The 17061-nt window shown below is 53.2% G+C and overlaps 1 protein-coding gene across 4 annotated transcripts in view; it reads right to left on the bottom strand.

Moving 5' to 3' along the window:
• Positions 1-13897: 13897 nt before the first annotated feature.
• XPO6 (exportin 6) overlaps positions 13898-17061 on the bottom strand; it is a 107604-nt gene continuing 104440 nt past the window's right edge. The window contains exon 27 of one of the 4 annotated variants that reach the window (XM_052636379.1): positions 13898-14749. In XM_052636379.1, coding sequence (XP_052492339.1) covers positions 14648-14749 — 102 coding nt within the window. In that variant the 3' untranslated portion in view covers positions 13898-14647. The remainder of the gene's footprint in view (positions 14750-17061) is intronic. The other 3 variants (XM_052636378.1, XM_052636381.1, XM_052636380.1) reach the window with 3 other exon arrangements.

The raw sequence follows: 17061 nt of genomic DNA, 5'->3' as shown, positions 1-17061 counted from the left end.
GGTCAATTATCACAGAATCACAGCCTTCCCAAGCAGAGCCCCAGGGGGCAAGCGCGGATGTGTGTGCACGCGTGTCTCCTGTGCAGCATTGCCAGGCTGGCCAGCACCAGAGGATGCACCCTGTCTGCTATTGTACATGTGGGGTTGGTTCACGGGGCCCGAGAGTTTACAAGGCCCCAAATTTGGGGTTGCGGGAAAACAAGCCTCAGCAAGGGCTGCTGAAACGAGGGACTGAGACCCCTGTCCCCACCATACGAGGCAGCTGGGACAGGACAGCAGCTCTGACCTGACCTGGGCTGTGCTGGGGCTTGGGGCATAATGGTTTGTACTATGGTGAGGTTTTTGCTTGTTTGTTTTCTTTTTTACTTTATTTTTAGCTCTGCTGGGTCTTGGCTGCTGCTTCGTTGTTCTCCGGTTGCAGCGAGCTGGGGCCGCTCTCTAGGTGCGGTGTGCCGGCTTCTCACCATGGGGGCTTCCGTTGTTGCAGACCACAGGTGCTAGGCGCGGGGGCTCAGTAGTCAGGTGCACGGGCTTAGCTGTTCCTCGGCATGTGGGATCTTCCCAGACCAGGGATCGAACCCATGTCCCCTGCATTGGCAGGCAGACTCCTAACCACCAAGGAAGACCCTGGTTTGTCCTGTTGTTGATTTTCAATTACTATTTAAAATTCATATCAGAGTAGTAGATGTGCAGACTTAAATAATCAAATAACATCTCATAGTACTCCAGCCCCTCACCCTCTAAACTCCATCCACATTGGCCTTGTGTTCTCTAGCTCATCCGGCTGATTCCTGGCTCAGGGCCTTTGCACTGCTGCTTCTCCCGCCTGAGGACCCCTCCAGTGTCTCACTGGGTCTCAGCTCCAGGTCAGCTCCTCCATGAGTCACCCCACGACCGTTCACCCTGTGACTGCGCATGCATCCCTGCCCCAGCGCCATCTGCATTTCTCTGCATGATCCCAAATGGCCACGTTTAGTCATTTACAACTGTTGTTCATTTATGAGCTGTTCTGTCTCCTCCACTGGAATGCAAGTTACACGAGGGCAAGACCAGCGCTGTGGCTCACTGCCGAGTCCAGTGGGCCTAGAACAGAGCCTGGGCTGTAGCAGATCCTCACTGAATGTTGGTCAAAGAAAGAAATAAAGAGGAATCAGGGGGATGGGGAGAGGCAGACACAGCCACAGGCACCCACGCCTGTCCTTTCTCACTCTGCCTCTAGCGAATGGAACCCAACCCTCACCCTTGAACCTGACCCAAGTATAGCAGCTTCCCTTCTGGGCGAGCAGTGGTGGAAAGTTAGAGAGGAACCCTGAAGAACTTCTTCCAGAAGCCGCAGGCCCATCTCAGCCCAGATTCCATGATGTGGCCAGAGAGGGCTGCTCGCTCCATCCACCTGGCTGAGATTCTTTTCCTGGGGATGTGGCAGGACTAGGAGCAGGGCTCTGATGTCAGACACGTGTGTTGAATCTGGGACCCATCACTTACAACCTGTGCCGGACACTGACCACCACTGTTCTCCCTTTCCTCATCTGTAAAGTGGGGGCAGTCTCTCTGATGCTACAGACGTTCATTCAGATAATATGCTGGTAACAGGCCACCTCATGGGATTTATTTTTCCTGTTCTGTACGTGCTTAGCAGCTAAGATCTGAAGCCCAGGACCAAAGCTGTCAAGGATCCCACATTCTAAATAGACGTAGGCTCTGTGAGGCTTGTGTAGACAGACTGGGGGTGCCTACAAGGAAGGGCATCTTGTTTGCCAGCTGGATGTTGGCTGAGCTGGAGGCTTGACAGGCATCCCTACGGGAGAGAAGCGTGGGCAGAGAGCTTCCTGGGGGCCCTCAGAGGTGCATAACACATCTTCATCTTCAGCCCTTCTCCTCCGTTGTGGGGTCAAATGTGGGGGGATGGTATAGCAGTTAACCAGGGACCCAGATAACACCATGTAACAAGAGCCACAAAATCTCAGTTACCATCTGGGGTATCTGCGGCTGGATGATCTAGAATGAACTGGCCAGGACAGCTCTGCTGATCTCCACTGGGCCTGCTCACATGTTCAGGGGGTGGCTGGGGTCAGCTGGTCTCAGCTAGGTTGCTCCATTATCCAGTCGAACTCACTCTAGTGTCAGACAGCTGGGAGAGGTCTGCTGATCTCAGCCCGGCCTGCCTGCCTGCCTGGGGGTAACCTAGGCTGGGCTCTGCAGGGCAGCTCTGCTGAGCTTGGCGGGCTCGCTCAGGTGTCAGCAGCTGACTTGTGTTGGTGATCTGGGCTGGTCTTAGCTCCTCTCTGTGTGTTCTTCATCCTCCTCCTGGGGCCAGGAAGGTGGCCCAGGCATTCTCTTTTCATGACAATGGCAGAGGTACAAGGAAGTGAGCATGAGGCCCCTGAAGGCTTAGGTCAAAGTGACATGCTGTCATTTTTGTTGCTAAATTCGGCCTCTGCTCACCGGTGCTGAACAGAAGCACAGAGACCGAGTTTGGGATGAAGTAGAAAAGAATAGCTGTACTGCTTTGCCAGACAAAGGGGGCCCCAGTGGGCTAATGCCCTCAAAACTGTGATCCTGCGTCCTGCTCTGGAGGAGGCAGTGGGGAGTCTGACAGTGTCCAAGAAGCAGGGCATGGTCAGCTCGTGGACATTCTTCTGATTGGTTGGTGGTGAGGTCATCAGGAGTCAGCATCATCAACCTCCTGATTCCAAGTGGTCTGGGGTCCACATGCTTATAGATCGTGTACAGTTAACTTTTTACAGCTGGTGAGGGTTTTAGTATCTGCAGAACAAGCTCCCAATTCAGGAGGCCCAAGTTCAATCTCTGGTCAGGGAACTAGATCTCCCATGCTACAACTAAGGGTTCAAACGCTGCAACTAAAGATTCTGCATGCTGCAACTAAGACTTGGGGTAGCCAAATTAATACATAAAAAAATTTTAAGGCAAAAAAAGTGAGAATAACCTCTCCCAGGGGCCAATGTTTGGGGAGTGCATGAGGGACCTGGGGGGATGCCCAGCCCAGGACTATCTCCTCTCCTGACAACTGCCTCACGTCTACACCTGGCCCATGTGTCTGACAGTGTTCTCAGGCTGACTCTATCCTTTACAATCACGTATCAGCTGAACCTAGACAGCATATTAAAAAGCAGAGACTTCACTTTGCTGGCCAAAGTTCATAGAGTCAAAGCTATGGTTTTTCCAGTAGTCATGAATGGACGTGAGAATTGGACTATAAAGAACTCTGAGCTCCAAAGAACTAATGCTTTCAAACTGTGGTGTTGGAGAGGATTCTTGACAGTCCCTTGGACAGCAAGGAGATCCAACCAGTCAATCGTAAAGGACATCAACACTGAGTACTCATTCAAAGGACTGATGCTGAAGCTGAAGCTCCACTACTTTAGCCACCTGATGTGAAGAGCCAACTCACTGGAAAAGACCTTGATGCTGGGAAAGATTGAAGGCAAAAGGAAAAGGGGGCAGCAAAGGATGAGATAGTTAGATAGCATCACCAACTCAATGGACACGAACCTGAACAAACTCCAGGAGATAGGAGAGGACAGAAGAGCCTGGCATGCTGCAGTCCATGGGGTTGCAAGGAGTCAGACATGACTTAAGTGACTAAACAACAACAGATCGACTGAACTCCCAATCCCCCAACCTGACTGGCCAAAGCCAGGCCTCACGCTCTGTGGATTACACACCCCAACAGCCCAAAGGAGTCTATATCAGTAACAATCCGAAGGACCACTGTTCTATCGCAACTACGGCAACCCAGGCTTGAAGCTGAATACATCCATCACCTCACGTGGTCCTTCAACAATCCTGGGAAGAACTCATACTAATTCCCCTTTACAGCTGAGGACTGAGGAGCAGAGAGCCCAAGCGACTTGCCCGAGGTCACACAGCTGGGCTGACTGACTAAGAGAAATCAGCCCACAGACAAGTGTAACATCACTTTGCAATATTAAATCTAGTTCTATGACTTCGATTTTTTTTCTTATCCCCAGTTTTACTGAGGTACAATTGACTTAGCATTTTTATTTTTAATTCCTTTGGGGTTGGGGGCAGGGGAGTTGGTCCTACACTGTTTCTAGTGTTTCAGATCTAGCCTTGCATGTAGGAAGTGGTAACGTGTGAACTTGACCCCAGATCTTTCCGAATCTGACTCTCAAGATCTTGGCAAGAACTGATGGACTCTGAGCGCCACCATGCTCCCAAACACCCACCTCTCTGGCTGCGTCCTCACCTTCAGAGAGGGTCTTGGGACTGGGAGGGGAAGACAGAAGGCAGGATCCCCAGGAAGGCCCAGGCCCAGCTCCCCACACACACTGTTGCCCCCTCCCCAACCTGGAGGGAGGGCCTGTGGGGTCATCTAGCAGGAGGAGTCCTCTGGGATTCTCTGTGTTAGTTGCTAAGTCATGTCAGATTCTGCGTCCCCATGGACTGTAGCCTGCCAGGCTCCTCTATCCATGGGGTTCTCCAGGCAGGAATACTGGAGTGGGTTGCCATTTCTTCCTCCAAGGGATCTTCCAAAGAGGAAGATCTTTTGAACCTAGGGATCAAAACCCCCGTCTCTCGCATTGGCAGGCAGGGAAGCCCTAGCTGGAGGAGACAGAGGGATCCAGAAATACCTGTGTGGCCATCTAGTGGCCAAAGGTCACACACGCAGCTGCCCACCATCTTTTAAACAGCCTTTGTGTCTGGGGGCCATTCTCGCATTGGGAGTCCATCTCCTGGCATAGAAGGCAATACTCGCGTTCCAGCCTCCCTGTCCCAGGCTCTGCCTCCATCATTTGCCCCCACCTAGGATTCCAGTTTAGGACAGAGTCCAGTCGCTTCCTGGAGTAGGAGGCAGAGCGTGGTGGGGGACACCAAGATTTCAGAGGATAAGCCTGACCAGTGGTTGGGGTTTAGGTCCCCGGGGTGGAGCGCCAAGCCTGATCAGGCTTCCCTGGGCAGCCTCCTGTTCTCACCTGCTGCTCAGCACTGACAGGTGAGACAGTCTGGATGCGGTCATGAAGCGCCCCCTCCCTAGGACATCAAATATTCTTAGTTCTCCTTGCTGACCCCCTCAAGGATGCGAGGCCATGGCTGACCCCAAACTCTGTCCCCGGGAGGCTGGATTGGAGGCTGGAGGGGCCAGAAAGAGGAAAGATGGAGCAAGAAGCTGGGGAAGGGGACTGCCACCTGTCACCACATCCAAACTGCTGGACCAGTCTGTGAGCGGCAGACCGCTCGGGAGCCACATGAGTCGAGCCTCCGTGTGGGCAGCGGCCTGCGTGAGGCCCGACTGACCAGCAGGACTGACGCCCATCTGTCCTGAGCTCTGGCTCCGTCCCCCTCTGGCGCCACTTCTTGTCACCAACTCCTTTTTCTACTGTCATGGCCTGTCCAGAGTTTTCTGGAAGAGTGATGGGGGTTGGACGCTGGAGGGGGAGGAGATGGTGGCTGAGGGCGGAAGGGGAAGCCCTAACCCACAGGGCCTGGGTGGAGTGACAGGGAAATGGAGACTCCAGACACCAGTGACAACTTTAATATTTCACCTGCTGTGTCCTGGTGGGGACAGTTAAGGCCAGAAGCCACAGGCAAGGGAGTGGCACCCAGACACACTTAGCCCCAGACACGGAATTGAGTCAGTGATGGATATTCATGCCCTGTTGGTCTGAGGATTAAAAATCCAAAATAAGAGCTAGATGTCCCTCCCCTAACCTCATCAAAACACATAAGCCCCCTCCCCTTGAAAGCCATCTTGGAAAGAAGAGGGATGCGGGGGAAAGGAGGCCTCTGGAGACGAATTTCAGTGGGGATTTTGACAAGTTCGCCATGGACAGCTATGCAGGTTGCTCACTGTCCAACAAGGCCTGGCTCAGGGAGCAAGTGTGGGTTGAAATTGTGCCCACCCTCCATTCTCCTGGTATGGAGCTGAACCTGCATGGGGGAAGAGTGCCTTTTGAAACTCTCACAGAATTTGTCTAAAGTTGGAACTTTAACTGAATATTTTATCCAGAAGAGTCTGTTTTAAATCTGGAGAGAATCATTCCTAATAGGCAAATTTTTTAAAAATATATTTCTCCAGCCACCAGTTTTCCAGCATAAAATGAGATCATTTCTAGAAACAGGCACATTTTGTGGACACCTGAGTCACATCAGAGTTCATTTTGCCCACCATCCCTAATGTGTGCATGTACGCATGTGCACACACACATGTGCAGGCACACACACACACACACTCTCTCTCTCATGAGTAATTATGATGATATAAAGGACATGGAACAGTTTGCATTTGGAGCAACCTGGAAGGACCTAAAGACTGTCATACAGTGAAGCAAGTTAGAGAGAAAGATAAATATGCATGATATCCCTTATATGTGGACCTTAAAAAGAAATGATACAAAGGAACTTATTACAAACCAGAAACAGACTCACAGACTTAAAGAACTGGACATACGGTTACCAGAGGGGAAGTATGGGGGAAGAGATAGAGAGTTTGGGACCGCCATGTACACACTGCTCTATTTAAAATGCATAACCGACAAGGACCTACTGCATAGCACACGGAACCCTGCTCACTGTTATGCAGCAGCCTGGATGGGAGGGAAGTTTGGAGGGGAATGGATACATGTACATCCACAGCTGCTCTGCTGTGTACCTGAAGCTATCACAACGCTGTTAATTGGCTATACTCCAATATAACATAGGGCTTCCCTGATGGCTCAGCAGTGAAGAATCTCCTTGCAATGGAGGAGACACAGGAGACTCTGGTTCAATCCCTGGGTCAGGAAGATCCCCTGGAGGAGGAAATGGCAACCCACTCTAGCAGTCTTGCCTGGAAAATCCCATGGACAGAGGAGCCGGGTGGGCTACAGTCCCTATGGTCGCAAAGAGCCACACACAGCTGAGCGCACATGCCAATACAAAATTCAAAGTTTTTTTTAAAAAGGACACAGTCCACTTTGTTGAGGGCAGGACCCATGGTTTCCCATGCATGGGTCCTCGACCCAGCAATGGCCACAGTGTAGTCCCGCAGTAAATGCCTGGTGACAGCCTGGCAGACTGAACCAGTGAGTGACACGTTCAGTAAGACTGAGCGTTAAGTGACACGTACCATCCTATTAAGGGAAACCTACACAGCTGTGGCTTGACTCCGCACCCCTGCGCACAGAGAAACCCCAAGGAGCCTTGTGCTCAGGGATGGGCCTCCCAGAAGTATACTCCACCTGGGCCACCTACACAAACTGGACTCTGCAAACTACTCTCAAAGCCACCAGGGAAAGCAAAACCAACTTAGGAATGAAGCCTGCTGTGCGTCAGGAAGCAGGTCTGTTCCTCACACGCACAGACTCTGAAAGTAAGAGAGAGAGGGATGGGGCCCGGCAGACACGGTGAACCTGAGCCCCCAGGGACCCAGGCTCAGAGCTCTTAGCTTCCTGCTCTCCCCACAACCAGCTCAGGCTCTGGAAACCCCGCAGCCCCACCCACAAAGCCCCTCCTCCAGGGCCCGTCAGGAAGCAGTATACAGAGCATGGCAGCTGCAGCAGCTCTGCTAGGGAGCAGTATTCGGAATCCTGGAGACCTGGTTTCCCCGCCCTGCCGCATGCCAGCTGTGTGATCTTATAAGCCTGCTCAGTCGCTTCAGTCGCGTCCGACTCTTTTGCGACCCCATGGGCTGTGGCCCACAGGCTCCTCTGTCCATGGGATTCTCCAGGCAAGAATCCTGGAGTGCGTTGCCATTTCCTCCTCCAGGGGATCTTCCTGACCCAGGGATTGAACCCAGGTCTCCTGCATCTCCTGCATGGGCAGGCGGGTTCTTTACCACTGGGCCACCTGGGAAGCCTGTGTGACCTTGGGCAAGCCACATAACCCCTCCGGGCCCCAATGTCCTTCAGATTTAAGAGGAATAATGACAAATGTCCAGCTCATTGGAATATGAGCTTAGGAGGAATTTCCTGGTGGTCCAGTGTTTAGGACTCCGCACTTCCACTGCAGGGGAACAGGTGTGATCCCTGGTCGGGGAACTAAGATCCCATGTGCCAGTGTGGCTGAAAAAAAGGAATATGGGCTTAGGAATGACTGACAGGAGCACAGAAGCTTCCAGGCCCCTGTGCGTGCCACGCCCGCAGCGCGGCTGAGCCGAGGCTGGCGCCTCCATGAGCACTAGCACAGCAGAAAGAACGCAAGCAGGGGAGAACACAGCCCTAAAATGGGACCCCAGCTTTGCCAGGGACGTGGGCAAGTCACCTCCTCTCTCTGAGTCTCAATCTTCTCCTCTGTAAGCGTGTGCTCTAAGAGCAAAGAATCCTAAGGGGGTGAGGTGGGTGCCTGCAGAGGGCAAGCCCTGGACAGGATCTGGAAGGCAGCCTGTCTCCAGCGGCAGGTGGGAACCATTTTTGAAAATGGCACAACACAAATCAGATGGTAAAGAATCTACCTGCAACGCAGGAGATCGAGGCTCAATCCCTGGGTCGGGAAGATCCCCCGGAGAAGGCAATGGCAACCCACTCCAGTATGCTTACCCGGAGAATCCCATGGACAGAGGAGCCTGGCAGGCTACAGTCCATGGGGTCGCAGAGTGGACATGACTTGAGTGACTAACACTTTCACTTTTTCACAGCTTCCTCGGAGTTCCCAGCCCCTCCCCGGGCAGGCTCAGGGGAAGGAAGTTGGAGATGCAGTGCACGTCCTTCTCCGGAGCCTGAATCACTTCTACTCCAGTGCCCTTCAGAGGCTGGAAGCAAGGTCGCAGCGATTCCCATCAGCTCAGGAGTCATCCACTTGGTGGGGAGAGGCGGGGTGGGCTGATGGCAGCCTGTGGACCACAGGCCCCACCTCGGCAAAAATGGCAGGTAAGCCCTCCTCGAGGGCTCCAAGAGTAGACAGCATCTGATGGCTCCTCTGGAAGGAGCTGCGCCTCTGGATGAGCCTCCTGTTTCAGGCCTCATGCTAACTCCAGACACTCATGTGGGTCCGAGAGAAATGAGGGCCCAGATTACCTCTCACAGTGTTCCAGGGGCCGCTTCTCTCTCACCAGCCCCAGTCATGTCTTGGCAGAAACAGCCAAAGACAGCTGAGTTCTCTAAGCGGCCTGTGACCCACCAAAAGGCGTGTACATGCAGAGGGGCCTAAGGGGCTCGGACCCTGCCATGCATGTAACATTGTCTGGTTCACCCTGAAAGAGATGTGTGGATATACAGACACACAGGGAAAGGGTCATCATAATGCCTTAAGAGATTTTTATTTTCTTTTTATCAGAAAGGAACATGCATTATTTGTACAATAAAGAGAAGGAAAACTGGAGCTGTGGGACTTCCCCTGTGGTCCGGTTGCTAAGACTCCACACTCCCAATGCAGGCCTAGGTTCAATCCCTGGTCGGGGAACTAGATCCCACAAGCTGCAACTAAGACCCAGTGCAGGTAACAAATACAATAAATCAAATATATTTTTAAACACTGGAGCTACTGGAGGTGTTTAAACCATTAGTCTTTCTCTCCTTGCCCTCCACCACCACCACCACACAAGGCTCTTGGCTTAGACCCAAGAGGCTACAAAACCCAGGTCGGCGGTGAAATCTACCACCTCCCTCAAGGGCCTGAGCCAGTTAATTAAAGTGGCTCTTAAAAGATGTCTCCAAATGATGCAGACGGGAGAGCGGAAAAGGGAGTCCTTGAACTGAAGAAATCCTTCACTGAAGAGCCGTTCACTCGAGCGCTTCTCCCTGAGGAGCCTGAAAGCAAGGCCAGGCGATACGAGCAGACACCAAGGATACAGCTTCATTATGCGAGAAATCAGCCAGAAGAGACCCCAGTGTGACTCCAGCTTCCACCTGTGAGGAAAAACCCATTTGGATAAATCTGGAGAGATCCTCGCGCACTCAAGTGTTCTGGGGGCACCTGTCCCAGGCCAGGCCCTACACACAGCACTGGGGATACAGACGCGCCCCGGCCTTCCAGGACCCGACCCTGGTGGGGGACACAGGCGCTGCGGGGTCAGCGAGGAAGCCTGTGTCAAGGGGCGGGCAGAGCTCCTGAGGAGGGGAGGGCCTGGGGGAGGGCAGCCGGCTCATCCAGAGGGTCAGGGAGGAGCCCTGCTTTCCCCCAGAGCTGGTGCGGAGACAACCCAAACCGGTCAGACTGCAGCAGCGGAATACACTATTGAGCATCCTCTGTCTCAGGGCTGGGACCAGCTCAGAGTCGACCCCTCCCAATGAGCCAGGAGGCTGCTCCTGAAGCTGAATGGAAGGACATCGGGGGTCGTCTGTCTTTGTGTTAGTCACTCAGCTGTGTCCTACTCATTGCAACCCCATGGACTGGAGCCCGCCAGGCTCCTCTGTCCATGGGGATTCCCCCGCCAAGAATACTGGGGAGTGGGTTGCCATCCACTTCTCCAGGGGATCTTCCCAACCCAGGAATCAAACCCAGACCTACTGCATTGCAGGCCGATTCTTTATACGTGACCAACTAGGGAAGATCTGCTACGGTGAAACAAGCCTCCCAGGGCCAGACACTTTCTCCTCCAGGACCAAGGAGAACAGGAGCCCCAGCTGACACCTGCAGTCCCAGAATTGCTGTTGATAATCTCTTCTCGCTCAACACATCCTGGTTTGGAAGGAAGGTTTTAGTCACCCCACCCATCTGTCCACCAAAGCTTCGTGGCAGTCTTCAAAACGTCTCCAGCTAGTCCCAGCCTGGCTCACCAGCCTGAAGATGCTATTGGACCTGGGTCTTCACCTTTCCTCCACCCCTTGCCCCAGGTGAGAGCCTGCTCAGGTGACACCTGCAACGAAGCCTCCCCTGACCCCCTAGTTCAACAACCCTCTGTCCACTTCCTAGACTCTTCACCCCCATCACCCCCAACAGTCCTGAATACTTAGATTCTGTTTTTCGGCTGTGCGGGGTCTTCGTTGCTGTGTGGGCTTTCTCTAGCAGTGAGCAGGGGCTACACTTCATTGTGGTGCTCAGGCTTATCACGGTGGCTTCTCTTTTTGGCTCTTCTCATGGGCTCTAGGCGAGCAGGCTTCAGTAGCTGCAGCTTGCGGGCTCAGGAGTGGCGGTGCACTGGCTTACCTGCCCTGCAGCAAGTGGAATCTTCCTGGACCAGGGATTGAACCCGTGTCCTCTCCACGGGCAGATGGATTCTTACCCACTGTACCACCGGGGAAGTCTAGTACACATTCTGCAATGATCTCTTTGCCTTTCTCAATGGTCTGTGAGTTCCTTGCAGACACAGGCCGTGTCTTGCTTGTCTCCAAATCTTTCGTTGCAGCCTAGCACCTGGCTTAAGAAGGCAGATGGTAAGTTTGTTGAACTGATGAACCACCATCAGTTATGGTTCCTGTCAAGGCCCAAGGAGTGGACTAGAACTGTAACCTCTTCTCCCCCGGGTCCCAGCCGCCTTGCAGAGGTGTCCCTCAGAGACAACAACGTGGCTCAGAAGTGGGCAGGAGGCCTGTTTAGGCTGCCACTAACCAGCCAGGCGCCCCTGGGGGCTCAGAGGCCCTGAGATCCACAAAGCCAGGGGCTGACTTGGAGTCTTATAGCACAGACATTGAGCAGCTCTGAAATCTGTAACTTTCAGCCTTCTCCTGAAATAGAAATCAGGCCCCACTGATACCTATCGTAAGCCTCAAAAATATTTGACGCAGCAATTTCACATGCAGGACTGAACCTATGGAAATAATCACACAAGTGCACCAAGATTTATGTACAAAGATGTTCACTGCAGCTTCATTTGTAATAAAATTAAAAAAAAAAAAAACTGTAAGCAAATCATGGTTATCACCATATGAAAGAATACAATTACTGAACTGAGGTTCATGTGCCCTACGCACAGTGAGACCAAACAATACCAACATGTCGGAGTTTGAGCAGAGAAAGGTTTATTGCAGGGCCACACAAGGAGACAGGAGGCTCATGCCCGCCAAACCCTGAACTCCCTGAAGGATTTCAGAAAAGCATTTTTAAAGGCCAGGTGACAGAGGGGTGCTGTTGGTTGTCGCAAACTTCTTGATGCAGCTATCTTCCATCCACATAGGTTAGGTCAAGATGTTCCTGTAAACCTCCAGCAAAACAAATGTCATTCTCTGTTCTACAACTTTTTATCTCTATATGAATAGAAAAATGGTATACTCTTAAAGGTTGGAGCCTTGCGAACCGCCTATCCTGTGTATTTTAGGCAATAGGCAATATTCTTAACTCCAAGCAAAAGGAACAGGATACAAAGGTTCAAGCAAAAGAAACAGCTCAAACATGGAGTCAGATTTGTTCTTTCCAATTACAATACCGTCCAAGGTTTAAAATCATGATTTAGTATAATACATAATAACACTCAGTGTAATACTTAATAATGGGGCTTCCCTGCTGGCTCAGATGGTAAAGAATCTGCCTGCAATGCAATGAGACCCAGGTTCAATCCCTGGGCCAGAAAGATCCCCCTGGAGGAGGGCATAGCAACCCACTGCACCATTCTTGCCTTGAGAATTCCATGGATAGAGGAGCCTGGTGGGCTACAGTACCTAGGGCTGCAAAGAGTTGGACACAACTGAGCGATTAACACTTAATAACATGAGAAAATGGTGATGTTAAGTAAATAAAAGGGAGACTATAAAAACAATGGGACTTCAATTTTTTAAAAGAAAGGAAGAATGAGAAAATTGTTCATTTCTACACACATATAGGAAAGAAAATTCACAGAAATAACTTCTAAAATATTTATTTGGTGGCAGTGGGTCTTGGTTGTGACACGCAGGATCTTTCCTTGCGGTACACTGCAGTCAGGAGGCATCAGATCAGAGCTGTCGCACCTCCCCCGAGGGGAGGCTGCCTTCCTGCAGGTCATCCAGCCTCCTGTCCACCTCCAAGGCCCGAGAGCTCACTACAATCCACACAGCAGGGGTCGTGCCTGTCAGTGTTGGAATAAAAACCCTCCATCCCAACCCACCTCACTGCTCAGGGCCTTTCTTCTACCATCCCAGGTCCTGCCTTGTGTTTCATGAGTGGAGCTCACAGGGGACCAAACCCATCCCCTCCATCTCCAGGCGTTCAGAAAGCCCTTTCATAATGCCGGCATAGACATTGCTCCTGGCCTTGCCAAGCAGACAGGTGAGGTAGTATTTATAGCCTGAGAATAACTGGATGCTAATTCCCTTCTGTAGGAGAGTGACTGACGTTCAATTCCCTCCTCTATGAACTCAGAAGTGGGGCTAGCTGCAGCTGGGAGGCTGTGACTGACAAGGAACAGGGGACTGTGTGCATAAACACACACCCAGCTCAAACCCGCCCCAGGGCCCCACTCCCACCAAAGCGATTCTGATCAAGAAAGGCCCTGGAAGGAGAAGCCATCAGCCAGCTCCCTTCCTCTCCAGTTCTATCGACAACCCTGACCCTGACCCTTAACCCACCCTTACTTTCAGGTGAGCATACCTCCTCCTGCCAGGCGTGGTATTCCTCATGAGAAGCAACCCAGTCCTGTCATCCACTCCCCATCACACCTGAAGCAGGAGTTGCACTGATCCATTAGCCCAGAAACTCCCAGGACAAGTGCCATCTCTGCCCATGTGTCTGTTTCCTGACACACCAGTGAGCCCGAGTCTCACCCACTCCTCGCCCCTCACATGAATGGCTACACCCTCCTTCCCTTCTCCAGCCACCACTCTCAGAAAGTCCATCAGGAGACCCCCGCCGCCCTGCCGCTCTCGGCTGAGACCCTGGGACCCCAAGGGGCCCACTCCCTGGGAGGGGGAGGAGTGGACATGGCTCGATGAGCAAGAGGGTGGGCACCACCCAGACGCCAGAGCCCGCTCCACTAGGGAAACCATCAGTGGAACCAAGTCCCCCGCCCTTCCTGAACATGAGAAACGGGGGGGCCCCTGAGTCTTCTCGTGGTTAAAGACGTTGTCGAGAAGAGGGTGGAATGGAAGCCAGTCCTGGGAAGGGCTCTCCCAGGGCACCGATGCAGGGCCCACCCCTCATGGTCCCGCTCCCCGCCAGGCCTGACCCTTCACCTGGATGCTGGACCCTGAGGAAGTGGTGGTGTTTTTTTTTTTTCCTCTTGAGAAAGTTTTGAGTGGAAAAGAAGCTCCCTAACCAACGTTTATATAACAACAACATAAGCATTTTATTTTTTCATTAAGCTTCTTAGTTTCTTAGTATCACAATGGAATGATGAGAAAACAAGAACAACCAAAAAAAAAAAAACCCATGAGTCTGCAAATCTCTGACAAACAGCAGAGACTTCAAGGCAATTTAGGGGGAGGGAGGAGAGGCCTGACGGAAGCGCCAATGCAGCCCCAGCGTCATGCCTCTCCTGAGCGGGCTGGGCCAGGGGGGTGGAATGGTGGGAAGGTGGCACCGTCGCAGCTGTCCTTGGCATCGCTGCCTGGTGACTGACACGCATGATCGGCACAGACCACCTGACAGGGCGTCCCGGCGCTGCCCTGGTACCTGGCCGCATGACCCCCGCCTGCTCCAAACACCCCATGCCCTTCAGCTGGTGCTGAGATGCCCCGGAGCCAGTTCTGCTGGGCGGGCAGCAAGACAGGAGCACGGAGGAGTTGTGAGCGTCAGAGGAGCAGCCAAGGCTGGTCAGGAGACACCGGTGGCCGCAGGCGGAGGTGGTGCAGGGGCAGCAGCAGGAGTCGGGGTCCCTCCGGCGGTGAGCAGGCCACACCTAGAGCTTCACGGTGCCAGGGGGCAGGCTGTCATTGCAGAGCCGGTAGTAGCGCAGGTCGTTGACCAGCCTGTGCACATTCTGGGTGAACGAGGGCAGGTCCTGGAAGGCAGGGGCACAGCTGCAGCCCAGCCCCACACAACACCCAAACCACCCACACCTCTCAGCCACTGCTTCCCACAGGGTGTTCGGGGCTCTGTGGACCCTCTACCAGACTCGAAACTGTCCTCATTCTTTGCCCCACACGTGAGCAAAAGCACGGCAAGAGGAAAAGAACGACAGCTGGCACGGCCCTAGTGCCCACCACGTGCCAGGCCCTGTCCCCAAGCAATTTGGAGACGAACTCATTCAATCCTCACGGCCAGCCTGCGACACAGACTGTTAGCACTGCCACTGGAAGGGGGAAAAGAGTGAAGCACAGAGAGACTAGGAAACCTGCCCCGGTGACACAGGCCGGAAGGGAGGGCGTCCAGACGGAAGTCACTTCCCCATGGCCAGCCAGGCCCCTCTGCAGAACCGTCTCCAACCAGGGCCCAGGCAGGCCCTGCGCCAGTCACGCATCACACATCGGAAGCGGCCTACATGCCACCCGACACCTAGCCTGCTGGCCACAGAGTGCAAACAGAGAAAGCCTCCCACGGGAAGCCCAAAGTCAGCCACGGACCACTATGGGACCACCAGAGGTCATCTTCTTCACTTGGGGATTGGATCAGTAACGCCGGATTGCAGGTCCACACACAGAGGAACATCTACAGTGCTTGTCCACACCTGCAAGGCCACCTGGCTACCCTCCCTCCTCTCAAAGGCTGCCTCTTCCAAAAAGGCCACTCAGATATGATCTATTTCCTGGCCTCAACCAGGGAGGTCAGCGCCTCTGCTCCGAGCTCTCGGAGGCCCGTGGCTCTCCCTGCCCGTGGACAGAGCACAGGTTCCGGAGCCAGAACCCCTAGCTCTGGATCCTGCTTCTTGAATCTACCAATCCCAAGTTCTGTACTGCTGACCTTTCTGAGCCTGGGCTCCTCTGTGAAGCAGGGTTTAAAGAAGTCAATGGAGCTGAGCTCCACCAGCTCCACTGAGCTAGTGGCTCAGTAGGAAAGAATCCACCTGTCAATGCAGAATCCCTGATCCGGGAAGATCCCACATGCAGTGGAGCAACTAAGCCCGTGCATCACAACTACTGAGCCTGTGCTCTCCAACCAGTGAGCCACGATTCCTGAAGCCGGTGCGTCTCAGTCAGTGCTCCAGAACGAGAGGAGCCACCACAGCGAGAAGCCTGCGCACCACGGATAGAGAGCAGCCGCCACTCTCTAAAACTAGAGAGAATCCCGAGCAGCAACAAAGACCCAGCCCAGCCAAAAATAAATAAATAAAATAAAAATTTTTTTAAAAACCAAACACATAAGGTGCTTGGCTCAGCGAGGTCCACAGAGGTCGCTGTTGCCTGTCTTCCCAGCAAGATGTTTGCAGGCAGGGTGAGTGGTGCTCCCGGAAACCCTGGCACAGGGCCTGAGACGCAGCCAGCTTCAACTACACGGTGGATGAATGAATGAAGGCACTGACTACTTATTTCATCCTCGTGAAAACAAACCCAGGGATGTTTTTAAAATCAATGGCTCCTGAATGCCACGTTCAAATTTCCTGAGTGAAACACAGGAGTACTGCTGCAAAAGCACCCCAGGTGCTCGATGCACTTGAAAGCCACTGTTTAAATCCAGAAGTCGACCTAACAATGGCACCACTAGAAACCAATCACTGAACACTAGGGCCTCCAGGACAAGGACTGAAGTGAACTAGCTGAAGTGAACTTCAAGAAGCTCAGGAGAAAACAACATCAATCCCAGGGAGAGAAAGACTCCAAGACAAGGGAAAACAGGAGCTGAGTCTAACAAAGAGTGATCCTGCCACGTATCACAGAGGAGATGATCAAGGAGCATGTGGAGTTTCCCCAGCAAGAGCAACACGTGCCCCTGAAGAGGTAGGTGGACAGGCTGTTTCACACAGGTCAGGTCAGCAACACTGAGAGGACACAGAAGGAGCAGGCGTCACTGCGCCAAGGGTGAGGAGGCAGAAGACAAAAAATTATTGGACACATAAAGGTCCTGGAAGAGCCTCCTGGCAGGCAAGCAGCGAAGACTTGGCAGGGTAAACAGGAAGGAAGAGGGCCGGTGAGGGCCCAGCAAGGAAGCCCCAGGGCAGAAGAGCCAGCACCACGGGACCCAGACACACCAGCAGGGATGGCTTCCCACACTCCAGAGACCTCACCACCCCAGCTCCCACCTGAGGGGCTGCCCAGCCACCTGACTGCCTCCGGGGGAACAGCGTGGGGAAGAGTGTGAACGCCAGGAGGCTCCTCCCAGGCCCCGGCAACAGGTCAGCCCCTCTGTGCCTAGCATCTGAGAAGAGCCCAAGGCCCC

This window comes from Budorcas taxicolor, chromosome 2 (assembly GCF_023091745.1).
Source record: "Budorcas taxicolor isolate Tak-1 chromosome 2, Takin1.1, whole genome shotgun sequence".
In the NCBI taxonomy this organism is placed as follows: Eukaryota; Metazoa; Chordata; class Mammalia; order Artiodactyla; family Bovidae; genus Budorcas; species Budorcas taxicolor.
Note: the sequence above shows the minus strand (reverse complement) of the source record. Positions and strands in the feature narration are given on the sequence as shown.